General features: G+C 48.3%; 2 protein-coding genes across 2 annotated transcripts in view; both read right to left on the bottom strand.

The window, feature by feature from the left end:
* ATP5MK (ATP synthase membrane subunit k) overlaps positions 1-18,549 on the bottom strand; it is a 259,560-nt gene that overhangs the window by 152,564 nt on the left and 88,447 nt on the right. The gene's annotated exons all lie outside the window — the stretch shown is intronic.
* Positions 6,415-10,459, bottom strand: CALHM3 (calcium homeostasis modulator 3). The gene is made up of 3 exons (XM_049790421.1): positions 10,173-10,459; positions 8,559-8,814; positions 6,415-6,837 (listed from the first exon to the last, which is right to left on the bottom strand). Exons 1-3 carry the CDS (start codon positions 10,457-10,459, stop codon positions 6,415-6,417), a joined length of 966 nt encoding a protein of 321 aa, XP_049646378.1.

Consider the following 18,549-nt stretch of genomic DNA (forward strand, 5'->3'; position numbering starts at 1 on the left):
TTGCCAGGCTGTATGGTGCATCCTGCCCTCTGGTCCTTTGTCCACTATTCATTCATTGCTCCCCTTCCAGGCTGGAAGCAGCAGTGAGGCCCTGCAGGGGTGTCCAGTAACCAATGGCTGCCTAAAGAGGCTCAATTTCCTCTTTGAGGCCTCATCTTTGCCTGTTAAGTGAACCTGCTCCCTTCCCCTTCTCTCTCTTTTTTGTCAAAAGTCTCTGTCATGCCAAAATATCAGCCATAGAGTTTGTAATTCCTGGACCACAGGTTACATATGCGCCCAGATTTTTTAATACTGTCATCCTAGTGGGGATAAACCAAGTTAGACATTACCGTGGATTCGAAGTAACTAATGTTTAGAAACAAAACAAATAACAGAAAGATCAACTAGCCATGAATAGCTCAGGAAACCTTCTGATAATGACTTAAATGCCTCATTGTGAGATACCTAATTTTTGCAAGTTTTCTTTTGGCTGTACTTAAAAAAACAATTGTATTGGAAACTGGAGAGATAGCACAGCAATAAGCATTTGCCTTGCATGTAGCCGATCTAGGACAGACGGGTTCAAATCCCGGCATCCCATATGGTACCCCGTGCCTGCCAGGAACAATTTCTGAGTAAAGAACCAGGAGTAACCCCTGAGCGCTGCTGGGTATGAACACAAAAATAAAAAAATTTGTATTAACATTTATTTGTAAAGTAGCAATATAAAATATATTATTCCATGCCTGTCAAGGGGACAGGCATGGGAATGGGTGGGAATTTGAGGGCAATGGTGGAGGAAATTTTACATGGGTAATGGTATTGGTTTTGCAACATGGAGTGGAAGAAACAAGCAACTATGTAAATCATAGTCTTTAGATAATTTTTCATTTGTTTTTTTTTTTTTGGAGGGCCACACCTGGTGACATCCCAACAGGAGTTCAGTGTGAAGAGGAAATGGGAAGAAAAGAAGAAAAGACTGGACCAGGGAGGTAACTCAGGAGACAGCTCAGAGGAGCTCCATGTGTGACCTCTGACACTATTAGGAACGAACCCTAAAGCTGAGAGCAGGACTGAGCACTGCTGCGTATGATCCAAAACAAAACCAAAGAGCCTATTAAAAACAAACAAACAAACAATCTCTTTTTCTTTTTTTCTTTCTTTTTTTTTTTTTTTTTGGTTTTATGGACCACACCTGGAAGGGTTCCTGAGTGCTGTCGGGTGTGACCCCAAAACAAAACAAGACAAAAGATTACACCTGGCTCTGCTATCAGAAATTACTCCTGGTAGGCTCAGGGGACTGAATAGGATGCTGGGGATTGAACTCAGGTCAGCTGCATGCAAGGCAAATGCTCTACCCACTGTACTATATCTGGCCCCTAAAAGTCTCTCTTCATTAAAATTTTAATTTAATTTTATATTTTAAATTTTTATTTATTTGTTTGGGGGCCGCCTGGCAGTGCTCAGGGTTTACTTGGCTCTTTACTCAGAAATTACTCCTGGAAGACATGGGGGATCATATGGGATGCTGGGGATCAAACTTGGATCAGCCCTGTGCAAGGCAAATGCCCTCCTTATCAATCTATAGGTCAGGCCACTTTTATTTTCTTTTATTTTTGAGTTCCCTATCAGACTATTTTTTCTGGTTGGAACCACACCTAATAGTGCTTGGGGGCTACATTTGTTTCTTCTCTGGTGCCATCCTGGTGGTGCTCAGGAGACCATGTACAGCCAGGGATGGAACTGGAACTCTCCCATGTACAAACCTGAGCACAAGCCTTAGATCTCCATTCTCTGTGCTAAATCTCTGGGGTTCATGGCTTGCTGTGGGTAATATAGCTGATACCTCCTGCTTTGGATTATACTTATTTCCAAACCCATCTCCATCTCTTTATAAGACAGCGGGGCCTCTTATATTGTCTCTTGCCTGAACCCCAGTACAGAGCTTTGCCTGCAGGAAGTGCTAGCTAAGGGAACAAGAGTACGTGATGATGTGTGTGACCCTTCACTGACACACAGGCATTTCCTTGAGGCTTAAATAGAGTCATGGAGTTTCCTGCATTTCCAGGACTGGGTATTCACCCTGATGATCTTGGACCTCTCCAGAGAGGCTCTTCCCTCCTCATCACCCATTCATTAACACTCACTTAAATCTTGCCACAGCCCATGCAAATTTTGAACATTTGCATGGCCTGACTATAGTGGGGCAGATAGAGTGGACAGGCTGAGGCAGGATTATCCAGTAGATGAAGCCCAGAAGAATGGAGATGGCCCAATATAGAGGGGACTGGACTGCAGGTGTGAGAACCAAAGGCCCCTGGGTCTAGGACCAAGGTGGTTCCAAGCCCCCCAGTAAAGCCACTGTAAAGTATTTTTCCACTTTACAACTTCCTCATAAGATGAGGGCGTTAGTCCAAAATAAAACCACAAAATGTACCCACTAAGGGGCAGAACCCCCACCCCGTTCTGCTAAAATAGAGGAACTAGGTGGGTTTGAATGCTCCACCTGATAAGGACCCCTTCACACAAAGTTGAGTCAGCAATGAGTTGGGACATTAATCCTAAGGCATGATGTGATTTGTGTGCAAATGGAAATAGACCAAGTATGCAAATCATGAAGGATGAACTGCTTATATTAACCAATAAAATGCTTGAGTTATAAAAGCTTGTAAAGCCCTTTATAAACTGCTTGAAGATTTGACTCAGGGCCCTTGTCAACTCCACTGGTTGGATGAGACTTGAACTTCAACTAACCCAATAAATTCCCTTTTGCTTCTTGGATTATCAGAGGCGGTCTTTGACTCATTGACGACTCGGGTGGTCAACTCGAACACACACAGCCCCAAGACTCTGAGAACTGAGAACATGGGGTGAACCCGGTCTTCACTGTGCTGGTGGAGGCAATAGCAGGATGTATGTGTGTGACTGTATAAAGAACTGTGTATGTGTATGCAAGTGGGAGTGTGTATAGATGTCCTGGGTGTGAGTGGTGACTATGTGTGTATGAGTATGTTGTGGTGGATATGTGCACGTGAGATTTCCCTGTTGTGAGTGTGGTACGCATGTGAGTTTGTATATGTGGTGTGAGTTTATGTAGTATGTTTATGTGTGTATGTCTGTGTGACATGAGGTATGTATGTGTATATGTGATTTGTGTTGTGTGTGTTTATATTGTGTATATGTATTGATATGTACCTATGATATCATGTGTGATACTGTATATGTGGTGTGTGTTTTATGTATATGTGTATGCATGTGGTATGTCACATATGTGTGGTGTGTGTGAGATAGATTTCTTTTGGTGAGTGAAGGAATCATCAGGGAGAGGAAGGAGAGATGGAGCCCAGAGACTCACACAGGACAGATCTTCCCATTAGCACTTCCTGTCTGAGCCTCAGAGACTGAAGGGCAGTATTGTATTAATATATTAATATAAAATATAAGGTCCTAAGTTGTGGTGAGGCCTATTGCCCCTTTGGCAGGCTGATCTGAAGGCACAGGATAATCACAAGCAGTCAACTCAACTGAGTTTCACTGAAGTCAGCTTGGTTTATTCCATGGCTCTATCCACCATGTGCAGACTTTGTGCCATGTCTGCCTAACTCATCACTTTCTCTCAGAAACTCTCTCTCTCTCTCTCTCTCTCTCTCTCTCTCTCTCTCTCTCTCAGTCTGTCTGTCTCCCTTTCTGCTGATTTTTAAGGTTCCTTGCTACTTTTTTCTCTGACTTTTTTCCACAGGCAACACCTTTGTTCCAAACCTCAGACCCCTCCCAGGGTGGCTCTGACCATCCAGGTTATATTAATATATGGCATTGAGAATGGGTAACAGGGCAGTTTCCAGGCAAGATTTAACCTGGGGTTTCAAGGTTTCATCCCTGGACAAATCCCACCCCCATATATGGCCCAGAGGTACTTGAACAAAGGTTCCTCTGGAATTCCCTAGGTGCTTATTTGGCTGGTGTCCAAGTCTAGGTCCACCCACTGCTGATCCCCAGATTTGTCTCATCCCCACAGGGTGCCAGCTTTTGAGCAGGACCCCCTGGGTGTGCCAGGTAAGGAGGCAGCTTTAGAAAGAGGTGGGGTTGGGGCAGCAATGTGCTGTTGGTGGTGGGGAGAGGCAGGCCAGGTGCCCTCAGACAGCCATAGCTCAGAACTGCTCCCTCTGCCTTGATTTTCCAATAAAGGAAGGAATTAGGTTCTGGTTGTTCAGAAGCAGAAATCAGAGCTGAAAACGTAGGGCACTTGTCTTGCACACATCAGACCCAGGTTCAATCACTGGCACCTGCATGGTCCCCAGAGGAATCCAGGGGGAAAAGAAAAAAGAAAAAAAAAGAAAAAAGAAAGTGAGAAGTGCCAGGACAGGCAAGAACAATTTCACATTAGTCGCCAGCAAGAGCACAAGTCCTTTCCCTTAAAGAGGAGCCCGCCTCCCCTCGTGGCATAGCTTTCTGGGGCTGCCACAGAGTGTGGCAGGAAGCTGCTGGAAATACAACCAGAGTCCTGAAATTGAGCATGAAAACACAATCTGGAGGGCTGCGGAGTGGCTGAGCCAGAGCTCCGGGTTGGGGGGGGGGGGGGTGAGGGGAAGCTACTGCAAACAGTGCTCAGGACTTACTCCTGGTTTTGTGCTCAGGAATCAGTCCTGAAGGGGTTCAGGAGACCATATATGGTAGTGGGGATTGAACCCAGATCAGGCACATGCAAATCAAGTTCTTTTCCTGCTGTGCTATCTATAGCAGGGGTGGAGAACAAGTTCGACACAAAGAGCCAAAATTTTAAACTGTGAGAGCCAGAGAGCCACACCACGCAGTGACCTGCCAAAACAAACACTCACACAAAAGCATATAATTTTAACAATAATATATTAAACACATATTGCATTTTGCCATTTTGAGTGAGGGTAAAAATCCTGCAGTGATGGTGAGGGTGTGCTGCGTCCTCCACACTCAGAACTAATGGCAAGCTGTGACAACATGTGCCACACTGTCCCCCCCTCTCGCTGGCCCATGCAGTTATTTCCGAGGGATGGGAGATGGGACGGGACTAGCGCTCGGAGATCTCTCCTCAGAGGTCCCTCATCAGAAGCAGCATAGCAAAATCCAAACTTGGCAAAGAGCCACAGTATACAAAAGCCACGTTCATTTTGGCCGGGAGCTGCATCTGGCTTGAGAGCCGTGTGTTAGCCACCCCTGATCTATAGCTTCAGCCCTAGGTTCCAGTTCTCACAAGATCTCAGACAACTCAACCTTTTCAGGCTTCTGCTTTCTCTTCTGAAAAAATGGAGCCATGGCTGCAGAGAATCTCCAAGGGCTGGAGCATTGTTTTTGCATGCTGGAACTTGGCATCCAAGGCCCCTGAAAACTCTGGGCAGTGACCCCTGACCATTGAGCCCTGTGGGGGTAGCTCTGAGGACCACTGTCAGGTATAGCCCTTAAACCAAACCAAAAAATAAATAAATAAATGCTTCAGCATCAGGGAAGAGCACTTGTTTTTCCTGTGTGAAGCCCCGGGTTCGATCCCTAGCACTGAGAAAAGTAATTAAAACAAACAAACAAATAAAATTAAAACTAAATATGAAGGACCAGAGAGATAGAAAAGTGGGTAGAGCCCTTGCCTTGCACACAGCTCACCTCGGTTCTATCCTCAGGATCCCATATGGTCCCTGAACATTGCCAAGAATGATTCCTGAGTTCAGAGCCATAAGTGACCCCTGAGCACTGCCAGATGTGACCCCTAAACAATACCAAAATCAAAACCAGAAAACATGGATGTCATCTGGAGAAAGAGCTAGAATGGCAGAACTGACCAGGCATGATTCTCAATATATGATATATCCAATATCCTCATGTTGGCCTATATAGAGGCGCCACCAAGACTGTGAACTATTCAAAGGAAATGCCACTTCAGTAAGAATGATGAGAAACCCATAGTGCCTCATTAGATGATTGTGAGGATGTCTGGTGCACAGGAAATACCATGGAAGCATGTGTTGTTGCTGCTGCTGTTATAATTATTATTATTATTACTATTGCTATTATTAAGCATAAAAGTCTGCACCTGAGGTCAGAATCCAATTCTTAGACTCTTGCTCCCTGTAAAAGAGCATCGGGGTTCCCCGGAGCTGAGAACCATCTCAGCATCAGCCCGGCTCAGCCAGAACTTGCTGTACCAACAGTGGAGGCTGGTGAGCTGAGCGCAGGAGAGGAACCAGGGCAGTGTCACTTTGTGTGCGCAAGGGTATGTCCAGAGGCTAAAATGTCCAGTGACTGAAATCCAGAGGCTGAAATGTCCAGAGGCTGAAATGTCCAGTGGCTGAAATCCCCCTCGTGGGGGAGAGAGGGGATCCCAGGGCTAAGTGGGGATCCCCTGGCCTATGCTTGGATCTCTACACTTCTGTCTGCTGGGGCAGCCGGTGTTGGGGGCCGCTGTGGGGCTCAGTGACTGAGACCTCCCCGCCACTTTCCTGGGTCGCCCACAAGCCCGAGGGGCGGTTTGCTGGAGTACCAGGTGCTCAGGAGGTGGTCCACTTGGTCAGGGCTGGAGACAGCGCGAAGATGGGGCTTGCTGTCTGGGGGCTCAGGCAGGTCCAGGGGCTGGTGTTGTGCGTCCCCTGCCGGCCGGCGCAGGCCCCGCGCCCGCATCTCGCTCTGCATGCTGTGGAAGAAATGCAGCACGCAGCGGTGAGCCAAGTCCCGTGCGTGCTCGCAGCACGTCTCATCGAAGAGCTTCTGCTCCAGGTCCACGTAGTTGCTCCAGTATCTGCGCTGCAGAAAGGCCGTCTGGTCGAAGCAGGGCCTCAGGCAGCGCAGCAGGAAGGCCAGGATGATGAGTAGCAGGGTGATGCTCCAGCCGATGGCCTGCGGGGAAGTGGGAAGAAACAGGGGCAGGTGGGTGAGTGGGCAGCACAGAGTAGTCCCCAGGTCCCTCCACCCTTCCCCAAATTTGCCCACCTGCCCACATGCCATCCCTCCTCCCAACCACCTCCACCCACCCTCCCATCCACCCCCAACCTCCCATTTGTCCTAGTATCCAACCATCTCTTCTCTGTCCATCCATCAGTTCTCTCTGTTCAGCTCTCCTCCCACTGTTGTCCCATCCCCAACCATCACCCCACTCTCCAACTATCACTCTACACCTCAACTATTGCCCCATCCTCCTATGAACCATTTTTATTCTCCTCCCCTCCCGTGATTAACCGTGGGGTTAATCAAACCCCATCCTAATCAGTACACATTTTGCTTCTCACTAGTTGGAAACATCTTTGAATGTAGCACCTAGAATTAATGTTTAGACCACCTAATCCCACCTCTGGTGTGGTCCTTCCTAATAAATACTTGGGGTTTCAGGAAAATGCTCTTGCATTTCCGGACTTCCCACAGAGCTTCCTGCTTCTTAGGAGCTGAAGACTTAAGTGTTGGAATTTCTGAACTTTCTGAATTTCTCTCTACTGTGTGTGAATTTCCTACATTGACATTTGCTTCTACATCTGTGTCTCTCCAGTGTCCTGGCTTTGGAACCTGAGGCCTAATTCTAGCACCAGCCCTTCACATCCCTGTTCTCTCATCCTTCCTTACCCTTCTCTGTTCAGCTGTCCCTCTTCCCATCATACATTTCCCCCCCCCTCCTTCCACAAGGAAATCAGATCCCAAATATTCTTCTTTGTCATAAAATTATTTTAGGGAGGGGCTGGAGCGGTGGCACAGGCAGTAGCGCATTTGCCTTGCATACTCTAACCTAGATGGACCAAGGTTCAATTCCCCAATGTCCCATATGGTCCCCAAGCCAGGAGCAATTTCTGAGCACATAGCTGGGAGTAACCCCTGAGCATCACTGGGTGTGGTCCAAAAATAAACAAACAAAATATTATTTTAGGTAGACAGAGAGGGAGAGAGGGGTGGAGAGAGAGAGAGAGAAAGAGAGAGAAAGAGAGAGAGAGGGAGAGAGAGAGAAAGAGAGAGAGAGAGCAAGCTCTGTCTGTCTGGAGCTGGAGCACATTCTTGGTGGCAGGAGTCTGGGTTTGATGTCAACATATCCATGTCACACTGGAAGTGACCCCAGTACTGAGTTGTGAGAAGCCCTAAGCAAGAGACATGGGAATTTAGAGAAAGAACCAAACTTGGGGACTCAGGAACTGAGGTTCTGGCTAGAGCGTGAGCAACCATCAATTTGGACAAGGCCAGAGGAACAGCTGTCCTTGGAGAGGCTAAGGGGAAAACGGAGGAGCTTGAGGACTGGAGCTTAAGGGCCTCCTGTCCCTTCCACCCACCAGAGCAACAGTGAGCAAGAGTGGCTCACTGGATTCTCCCGTGTCTGCCACCAAAAGCACAGAGCTGTGTCCCCACTGCTATCCCACCTCCCAGTTTCCGGGGCATGGCATCTGCTCTCTGACCACTGCTAGTCGACACAAATGGCAAAGAACTTGCACCCCACCTGCTCCTGGATGCAGACCAGTTTGTGCCTGCACGTGTGTGTGTGTGTGTGTGTGTGTGTGTGTGTGTGTCCACTGTCAAGTCTCCAGGAAGTCACTGTCCCTGCTCAGCCCACCCACCCCAGGGCCAAGGAGGATGGGTTGAGCGACCTGTGACAGGCATCGCAGGTACCGGGACACAGCCTTTCGGGCTGGGCTGTCTCTGACCAACTCATCCTCCTTGCAGGGCACCTTCGCCAGGAAGAGCTGCACCTGACTGGAGGTCATGTTGGCGAAGTCCAGAAACTTCTCAGGGTCCACAGAGCTGCTGAAGGCGCACACGAAGCACTTGCCATCAAGCAGGGCCAGCAGGATCCAGACAAGGGGTGCCGCCAGCGCTCTCTGAAGCACGGAGGAACACATGTACCTGGCAGGAGCAGCAGGAGCAGGTGCTGAGGACTGCATGATGTCCCAGGCCACCCCCCCAGCCAGGAGACTCAGCCAGAAGTAGTTGCCAGAAGTAGTTGCTGAGCACTGCAAGACCAAAAGCCCAAACCACTAGACCACAAAACCAATGCCAGCTGTTTTGTGCTTTTGAGAGGGGGCTTTCCTGGAGGGCTGGAGATTCCAGACTTCGTGTGTGTAGAGGGTCAGCTGCAGGGGTGTGGGGCAATAGAACAACTGGAATAGTGCTTGCCCCTCACCCTATATCAGTGGTTCTCAAATAGTGGAGCGCACCACCGGGGGGGTGGGGGAGGCTCCATAAAGGGGGGGCACGTTTGACCTCTGCAAACACTGTCATAACAAGCTAAGCCCTGTGTTTATGTCTCTTTATGTCTCTGGAGCTGAGAGTTGCTGTGTCCTGCTTCAAACCCCGTTTTGAAAAGCTATACAGGACCCGGAGAGATAGCACAGTGGCGTTTGCCTTGCAATCAGCTGATCCAGGACCTAAGGTGGTTGGTTCGAATCCCGGTGTCCCATATGATCCCCCGTGCCTGCCAGGAGCTATTTCTGAGCAGATAGCCAGGAGTAACCCCTGAGCACCGCCGGGTGTGGCCCAAAAAACAAACAAACAAAAACAAAACAAAACAAAAAAGAAAAGCTATACAATGCAAAATGTGCTCATTGTAGCCATCAATCCAGACATTGCCTCTGATTAAAAAAATCAGCTCAGGGCCCGGAGAGATAGCACAGTGCCGTTTGCCTTGCAAGCAGCCGATCCAGGACCAAAGGTGGTTGGTTGGAATCCCGGTGTCCCATATGGTCCCCCATGCCTGCCAGGAGCTATTTCTGAGCAGACAGCCAAGAGTAACCCTTGAGCACTGCCGGGTGTGGCCCAAACAAAACAAAACAAAACAAAACAAAAAAATCAGCTCAAATTATTTTATATATTTTGTTCTGCAGGTTAAAGTTTTTTTTTTTTTAATAAAGATACTATTTACAGTCGCGCAAGGGGGGCAAAAATGTTTTCTTCTTAGGGGAGCATGACAAAATAATCGAGAAGCACTGCCCTATATGGTCTCTGAGCACCATCAGGACTGATCCCTGGGAGCAGAGCTAGGAGTGAGCCATGAGCATTGATGGGTTTGAGTCCCTGCAGAAGAAGGAATGACTGCAGTACCCACTAAGAGCGTGGGGGAACAGGGAGGCAGGAGGGGGGCACTGGGGAATGACCTTGAGGGTGAGAGGGGGCAGCTCCAAATAAAACCAAGGGGGTATAGGGATTCGGGGATGCACTGGGCAGTGCCTGTGCCATTGGGGTGCCCTGGGAGGTGGGGGTCTCACCTGATCATGCCCGGGTCCTTGTGGCGACGCCCCTTTGGCCGGCGCCACTCTTCCACCATGAGCACTGACTGCCGGTTGGCCAGAAGGCCGCAGAGAAAAAGAGCGAGAGGTGGCGCCAGCAGCAGGCCTAGCCCGTAGGCAGCGTTGTAGCGTGCCAGGCAGGGGCAGTGGAAGTCGAAGGAGGAGTAGAGCTTGACTGTGCCGGCGGCCAACAGCAGGCAGACGCCGTTCATCACCGACTCCGAGCTGGACTGGAAGTGTTGGAAGAGCAGGCGGAGCTTCTCCATGGCTGGGCTTGTGTGCTGGAGTCTGGGCTTGCTGGCGCCTCGTCTGCTCTTCTAGGGCCTGAGGTGCAGAACCCACCGGTCCAGCCACCCAGGCTGCCCTAGGTGCCCCAAAGCTGCTCCCCTCCTCCAGGGCACCGAGTCATGCCTCAGCCACCTGCCAAAGCACCTCCAGGCAAATGGGTCCTGCCCCGTCCTGGGCTGAGGGGAAGACAGGCAAATTCTGGGTGTGGCAAGGCCCAGGTGTTGATGGAATAGACTTCTATTTCCTGGCCTTGGTCAGCACCATGGCCAATTCCACTGAGTCTAGATTTCAGGGTCTTTCAAGCTGGGAGCTGTCAGATGGGGCCCCGGAAGTAGTCTTGGGGGAAAAAAACTCAGACTTCAGGCCAGCATTGGTTTGTGAAGGGCCATTCTGGCCCAGGGGACAGTGCAGACAAAGACCTGGGAGACGGTTTGTCAGGGGCCAGGAACAGTGTGTGTGTGTGTGTGTGTGTGTGTGTGTGTGTGTGTGTGTGTATGTGAGATTGTGTCTGTGAGTGAGACTTTGTGGGAGTGTATGGTAGGTTTATGAATGTGTATGTATGAGAGAGAGAGAGAGTGAGAGAGAAAGAGAGGAAGAGAGAGAGGGAGGGAGGGAGAGAGAAGAGAGAGAGTGTGTGTGTAGGGAGGGAGCTGGCATTCTCAGTGGCTGCCTGCAATTCTCACCTGCTTCTTTCCACTCTTCTCCAGGTCAGGCCAACTTGGATCAATCTGCTCAGCTTCCTCTTCTATTCCTCTGCTCAGGTCTGTGCCCTCAGCTACCTTAGCTTGGTGCCTAAGGCCTCAAGTCATACCCAGAAGTGTCCAGCACCAGCACTTCCCTCTGTTCCATTGTGCTTAGACTCCCATACTGCATTGTCTCCATCCTGGTCTCTGTTCTGGGCCTAGGCTGCCTCCTACTGCTTTGGAGGGCTGTGAGTGGAAGGTAGGTCTGTACTTGATTTCTGCTTCCTTCCTTCCTTCCTTCCTTCCTTCCTTCCTTCCTTCCTTCCTTCCTTCCTTCCTTCCTTCCTTCCTTCCTTCCTTCCTTCCTTCCTTCCTTCCTTCCTCCCTTCCTTCTTCCCTCCCTCCCTCCCTTCCTTCCTTCCTCACTCCCTTCTTCCCTCTCTCCCTCCCTCCCTCCCTTCCTTCCTCACTCCCTTCCTTCCTCCCTTTCTCCCTCCCTTCCTCCCTTCCTTCCTTCCTTCCTTCCTTCCTCACTCCCTTCCTCCCTCCCTCCCTTCCTTCCTTTTTCCTTTCTTTTTCCTTCTGTCCTCCCTCCCTCCCTTCCTCACTCCCTTCCTTCCTTCCTCCCTCCCTCCCTCCCTCCCTCCCTCCCTTCCTTCTTTCCTTCCTCCCTCCCTCCCTTCCTTCCATACCCAGAGTGCTCTGGGTCTATTCCTGGCTCTGCACTCAAGGTTCACTCACTTCTGGTGGTGCTCCTGAGACCAGATATGATGCTAAGAATTGAACCTATGTCAGTTGCAAGCAAGGCAAGTACCCTATGAACTGGACTGTCTCTCTAGTCCAGCCACCCTTTCACTTGTGTTGCTCAGAAGCACACGGAGTAAGTAACCCACATTCAGAAACTGCCTACAGACCCTGGGAGCAGACGGGGTGACAGACCATGTCACAAGAACACAAAAAGGACATGCTAGAGTGGGCAGTCATGAATCTGTGGAACAGCATCACCACCAGGGAGGAGATAAGGATCTCCTGAGAACAGTAGGCAGGCAACCATCATACGCAGGAATAGAGATCAGGTGAGAGGAGAAGGCGTTTAATGAGGGGAATTTTGTTTTCTCTAATATTTGGGGGGGGGGAGAAATCACATTTTAGAGTGCTCAGGGTCACTCCAGGTATGTTTGGTGCTTGGGAGACCATGGGAACTAGGAACAAATCCAGGTATCCTACACGCAAAGCACGTGCTCAGCTCTTTAAACTCCTCCTGTACCCAAGGTTCTCTAGTTGTATTTTTTTAACTTTTGGAGGGAGAGAGAACCACACAGAATCAGGCTTAATCCTGATTCTGTGCCCAATGGTTACTCCTGGTGGTGCTTGGGGACCTTATAGAGTGCTAGGGATCTAATCCAGGTCAGCCACATGCAAGGCAAGTGCCTTCCCTCTGTGCAATCTTTCCAGCATGTTTCTCTCTCTTCTAACGTTTTTTTATAATGAATGTGGCTCAGTGCTAAAGCAGATGCGTTACATGTGGAAGGCCTAGTTTGGTTAAAGGAATCAACAAAGAAAAATAAAAAAAAATGTTATGATTATGTGTCTAACTGGAACAAAAAAAGTGGGGGGGAAGTCTTCTGATTTCTAAAAGGGATTAGGTTGTGTGTGGAAGTGATAGCACAGCAGGTAGGGTATTTGTCTTCTATGCAGCTAGCCCAGGTTTGATCCCTGGCTCCTCTGAGCCTGCCAGAAGTAATTTCTTAGTGCAGAGCCAGGAGTAACCTCTGAGCACTGAGTGTGGCCTCAAAACAAAACAAACAGAAAACAACAAATAAAAGGGGTTTGATCTTTTGAGGAGAGTCGTGTGTGTGTGTGTGTGTGTGTGTGTGTGTGTGTGTGTGTGTGTGTGTGTGCGCGCGTGCGCGCGCAATACGATGCTGTCATGGGTCCTGTTTCAGTCTGTATGGGAAAGTGGTCCTGGTCATGTGAACAAGCCCAGAGTGGAACCTCTCAACAGTGAGATAGAGTCATCATTCCTTCTCTGATAGGACTTCCTGATAGTGAAGTCGCTCCGAAAGAACCTCTCTCTTTCTACCCAGGAAGCTCTTTGCTCCTCAGAACGAGCCAAGGAAGAAGCATCTTTTTAAGGCTTTTGACTTAGAGTGCACCCCTCCTTTCAAGTTGGCCTGAGACATAGGGAGTCTCATGGAATTCTTGCGCCGCCAAGTGGTAATTTGGGGAAAATGTCGGAAGAGAGGAGGAGAAGGCTGGAGGATGGCTGGCTGCTGGGAAAGCTTTCTCACAGGCTCCCTTCACTGGGAAGAGCGCCCTCACTTTCTCCTCCAGGCGCCTTTAGGTGAAGGTCGGAATAAACAGGAGTCTCTGAGACTCCTCTTGGGAGAGGTGGACAGAAGCCAGCCATCACTCTGGGAGAAACGCCTGGTGCTGGATGTGATGGCCGCTTGCTGGCCTTTTCCTTGTGTCCAGGCCGAGTTTCCTGTTTCTCTGCAGACACTTATCACACCTATCACTCGCTCGGGTCTCTGCTTTATGGCATTCTTAGGAAGGCTTCCCTACAAGTAGAGGTCATTTGGAGCATCTGTGAGAGGGCCGCAGAGATAGCACAGGGTCTAAGGCGCTGGCCTTGTGCAGTGATTTCCGCAGCACAGAGCCAGGAGGTGCCCCGGAGCACCACTGGGTGTGAGCCCCACCCCCACCCTAATCCCCAATCCATGAGCAAAAGAGGCTGCTGGAGAATGTTCCTTTGATTTGAAATCTATTTAGTTTAGTGGAATTTAGTCTGTGCTCCCTGGCTAATGTCTAGGGCACTGAGTTCAGGCAGCTGATTTGAGAAGTCATAGGAAACTGGGGATTGCTTGAAGGATTCCCACCCTGGGTCAAGGCATCTCAAGGGCTTAGATTCAGACCTTTGGGGGGCCCATACTTTCATGCTAATATTAGTTCTGGAAGTAGTGTAGCTTTCTTTAGTCTTGAGGGGGGGGATTATGAGGACCTGAGAGGCAGCATAGGGGTTAGGTACTTACCACACACACACACACACACACACACACACACACACACACACACACACACACACACACACACACACCTGGTTTGATTCCTAGCACTATATATGATGACTACAAGGAGTAATCCTCAAAAACAAAGCTAGGAGTAAGCTCTGCGACCTCAAAGCTTATCAAATAGATAAGCACAACATATCTCCAAACCCAAAGACCATGTGCAAGAACTGTACACACACAACTAAGAGAACCAAAAACCAGTTATACTTTATTAACTAAGAAGGTATAGGAGTTGGAGCAATAGTACAGTGGGTAGGACATTTGTCTTGTACACGACTGACCCAGTTTTGATTCTTGACATCCCATATGTTCCCCTATATTTCTGTTCTCAGAGCCAGAAATAACCCCTGAACACCACCAGGTGTGGCCAAAAAAACCCTAAAAAATATATATATATAAGAATGTTGTAATAATTATTATCAAGTCCTTGTGATCCATGGAGTGGATGGTGAGGCCTTTTTTGGTCCACCCCGGCTCCTGCAGCCCCTACGGCCTGGCGGGTCTGTAGGTAACAGGGTAATGATGAGGAAATGACCCACAGCAGTCAGAATGAAGTTTCAAGAGACATCCAGCTTTATTTATTACAAGGCCCTAATCACCATGTGCATGTCTCACATGGCTTCTAAGCTAAGTAGCCTCTTTCCTGTTCCTCTGCATCTATGCTGTCTCTCACCTCTCTCTCTACCTCTGCGGTCGGTCCTTCCTGCTGCTTCTCTCACCCCTCTCCCCAGGAAACTCTAATAACCAATCCACAGACCCCTCCAAGATGTGGGAGTGTCTCACTATCCAGATAAGATAGGCAGGAAGTTGGGGGAAAGATAACATCAGAAAGTATAAAATTCGTAGGCTGGAGTGGTAGTACAGTGGGGAGGAGGGCACTTGCCTTGCATGCAGCCTGGGTTTGATTCCTGGTATTCGACATGGTTCCCCGAGTACCTCCAGGAGTGATTCCTGAATGTAGAGCCAGGACAGATCCCTCAATCTAATCAGATGTGGCTCCCAAACAAAGAAAGTATAAAATTGTGGTCAGAGAGACAGTACAGTGGGTAGAGCACTATTCTTGCACATGACTGATCCTGTACGAGCAGGAGTTACCCCTGAAACACAGAGTCAGGCCTAACCCTGAGCACCATCTCTTGCGGTCCTCCACAGAAAAAAGGGTCATGATAATCATGGTAGTAGTAAAAATTGCAGTAGCAGTAGTGGTAGAAGTAGTGATGGTGATGGTGATGATTATGGCAGTGGTGATGATACCTCCAGGGCTGTTACCAAGTTTAGTGAATGAATCCAGTGAGTTGCCTACATGACTAAGTGCTCCAGAAACATCACCTGTCATTATTATCTGAGCAAGTGGCCATGGGCAAAGAACACCAGAGTCCCTTGAAGTCATCACACTATCTTTCCAAATAGGATGTGTACACTGTCTTTTTGGGTGTTAGGCCTTGTCTTTTATATGCAGACCATCCCCTGCCAGTAGAGGGACAACTGTGGGTGTCTGGCCTTGGCCCTGACTTTGGCACGGGTTCCAGTGGCTCCATCTCAGGTCTGTCATCTTCCTGAGGGTGTGTGAAGATGGCAAATCCTCATTGACTCCAAGTTATGGAAGAAAACTTCAGAATCAACATGAAGAAATGTTTGAGTTCTTACACAAAGGAATGTCATGTCAACTTCATTAATCATTAAATGTGGACTCATAAAGATTTCATTATATTTGAAGACAACTGTGGACTTTTCTAACTTGGCAAAAATTTCAACCTATGCATGGTTGCTCAGAAATAAAGATAGTTGTAAATTCAATGTGTTCCTTGCAGTTCAATGATTACAAAAGCCAAATTAATAAAGCTCCTTTCAAAACATTTAAGGCAGGAAAATTAGGATTAATGTGGGCTGTGATTATATGTTAGTGAGTTTGAACTGAGGGCATCGGGCTCCAAGAATGCACTGTTCTCCTGTGCGACCTATTGTGTGACTCAATGTGGTGGCAGCCCACATTGCCAGGGTCCTGTGTGTGCTTTTCAGTTTCCCTGGGCCAGCTTGGAGGCATTGTTTGGTTTTTAGGGACATTCCAAGCAGGACACAGGGGCTGCTCCTTACTCTGTGCTCAGGGATTGCTCCTGATGGGGCTCAATGTATTCTATGCTATGTGGGGTCATATCTGTTTCCTGCATTCAAAATTTGTGCTCAGCTGTTGAGTTCTGGAGGTATTTTAAATCTTCTTTTCAATGGGAACATGTCTTTTTTGGGGGAGGGGGGCATACCCAGTGACACTCAGGGGTTACTCCTGGCTATGCACTCAGAAATCATTCCTGGCTTGGGGGACCTTATGGAATGCCAGGACTGCTGTCTGTACTAGGATAGCTTGGGCAAGGAAGATGCCTTACTGCTTGCGCCACTGCTCCTGCCCCCAATGGGAACATATCTTTAGTTTCCCCCAAAGGTTGTCAGTAAGCACATCATCTAGAGAACCAAATGTCTGGGGGCAAAACTGGGAAATAAGTATTTAAAGTGCCATGTTGTCACCCCACCCTAGGCTAAATGCTAATCTCACCTGGAGAGGCTTCACTTCTGGGAGGGGTCTATGCAAGGTTATAAAAGTGTTGCCTCAGGGCTGTAAGGGGTAAGACAGATTGAGGAAGCAAGAAGTGGATGGAGGAATTGGAAACAGGTTGAGATGCTAGGTGGTTGGAATAGGCTGCTTAAAAGGTATAAGCTTAGAAGCCATTTTTTTTTTTTTTTTTTTTTTGGTTTTTGGGTCACACCTGGCAGTGCTCATGGGTTACTTCTGGCTCTATGCTCAGAAATTGCTCCTGGCAGGCTTGGGGGACCATATGGGATGCCAGGATTTGAACCACCATCATTCTGCATGCAAGGCAAATGTCCAACCTCCATGTTATCTCTCTGGCCCCAGCAGGCGTTCTTGATGGCCAGGGCCTTGAATAAAGCTAATGTCTCCTGAAACTTCATGACTGCTGTGGATCATTTCCTTGTGGCTACCCTGAACCCTGAGACACACTAACAGGAAGGGGTTGCAGGCGTGTGGCCCAGGGCAGCAGAGAAAGGCCTCACCTTCCATCTCATTTCTATCCACAACCATCCAGGACTCAATAATCAATATGTATTTCTACACCACATCACTCCCTCTTTCCTAATTTTGAAGGTGGCTGCTTTGCTTTCAGTACATGCCTAGAAGTGCTCAGGACTCACGCCTGGCTTTTTTCTCTAGGATATTTTCTGGTAAGGTTCAGGGGACCATATGAGATATTAATAACTAAGCCTAGGGCAGTTGTGTGCCAGGCAAGAACCTTACAATCTCTCTGGCCCTACCAGGTAATTCTAAAATTTGCTAAGTTTGAAAATATTTTGAGTGTGTGCATCTCAGGGAATGGGGCCAAGGGAATTCTTTCTAACATAAAAGACTTTATTTTTAGCAGCAGTTTTAGGTTTACAAGAGGGAAAGGACAGGAATTTCCCAATTGTCCTCTGACCCACTTATGAAGTCTCCCTCAGAACAATACTCTTCAGAGAGGGGCTCATTCATCATAGCCTAGAAATTCCTTCGTAACACATTTCCCCTGATGTTTGGGCTTACATAGTTGGATAAGTCCAAGGTGTGGCATGTTATAGAATAACAGCCACAATTATGGTGTCATACAGAGATTGCTCAGGGTCTGGAACTCTTTTACTTTTTATCCTGCCTGTGACCCATCCTCTGGCAACTACTAACCTGTTTTTAGTTTTCATTGTTTTTGTGTCTAGTGGGATTCCTAAGCAGTGCTCAAAGGGTATGCGGGCCCTACTGATGGTTCTGAGCCAACAGGTCTTGCGGTTCAAAGCCACAGCCCAAGGATGTGATGCTGCTTGGGCCCTGTAGTACCAGGGATACTGGACCACAGGGGTGTTGTTGGGTTATCCAAGGCTGCATCCAGCTATACTCAGGTGCCCTAACTCATGTGGTGCCCTAACACCATTGTATTGTCCCCTGGCCCTTGTTCCATAGTTTTGACTTTTTCAGAATGGCCAATAGCTGGAATCATATGCCTGTAACCTTTGTATGTTGGCTTCACTCACTTAGTAACATGCATTGAAGGTTCTCGGATGTCTTTTCATTTCTCTTTAGGATCAAATTTTCCATTGTCTGGATGTACCACAATTTATTTATATACCCAGACGTGCTCAGGGGTTATTTCTCTTTCTGATATCAGGACATCTCCTCACTCTACTCTGGGACCAAGGGTGAGGTTTTTTTAAACAAACAAACAAACAAACAACAACATAATTTTCCATATCACATTTAGGCCTGTGATGCATTTTGAG

This window comes from Suncus etruscus, chromosome 17 (genome assembly GCF_024139225.1).
Source record: "Suncus etruscus isolate mSunEtr1 chromosome 17, mSunEtr1.pri.cur, whole genome shotgun sequence".
Classification (NCBI taxonomy): Eukaryota; Metazoa; Chordata; class Mammalia; order Eulipotyphla; family Soricidae; genus Suncus; species Suncus etruscus.

Bases quoted from the DNA above. Each gene is read 5' to 3' on its own strand.
- CALHM3 (XM_049790421.1), bottom strand. From the start codon at position 10,459: ATGGAGAAGCTCCGCCTGCTCTTCCAACACTTCCAGTCCAGCTCGGAG. The intron at 8,815-10,172 runs GTGAGACCCCCA...TGCTCCTGCCAG, and splicing joins AAGGACCCGGGCATGATCAG to GTACATGTGTTCCTCCGTGC. The intron at 6,838-8,558 runs GTCGCTCAACCC...ACTTCCCCGCAG, and splicing joins ACCTGCGATGCCTGTCACAG to GCCATCGGCTGGAGCATCAC.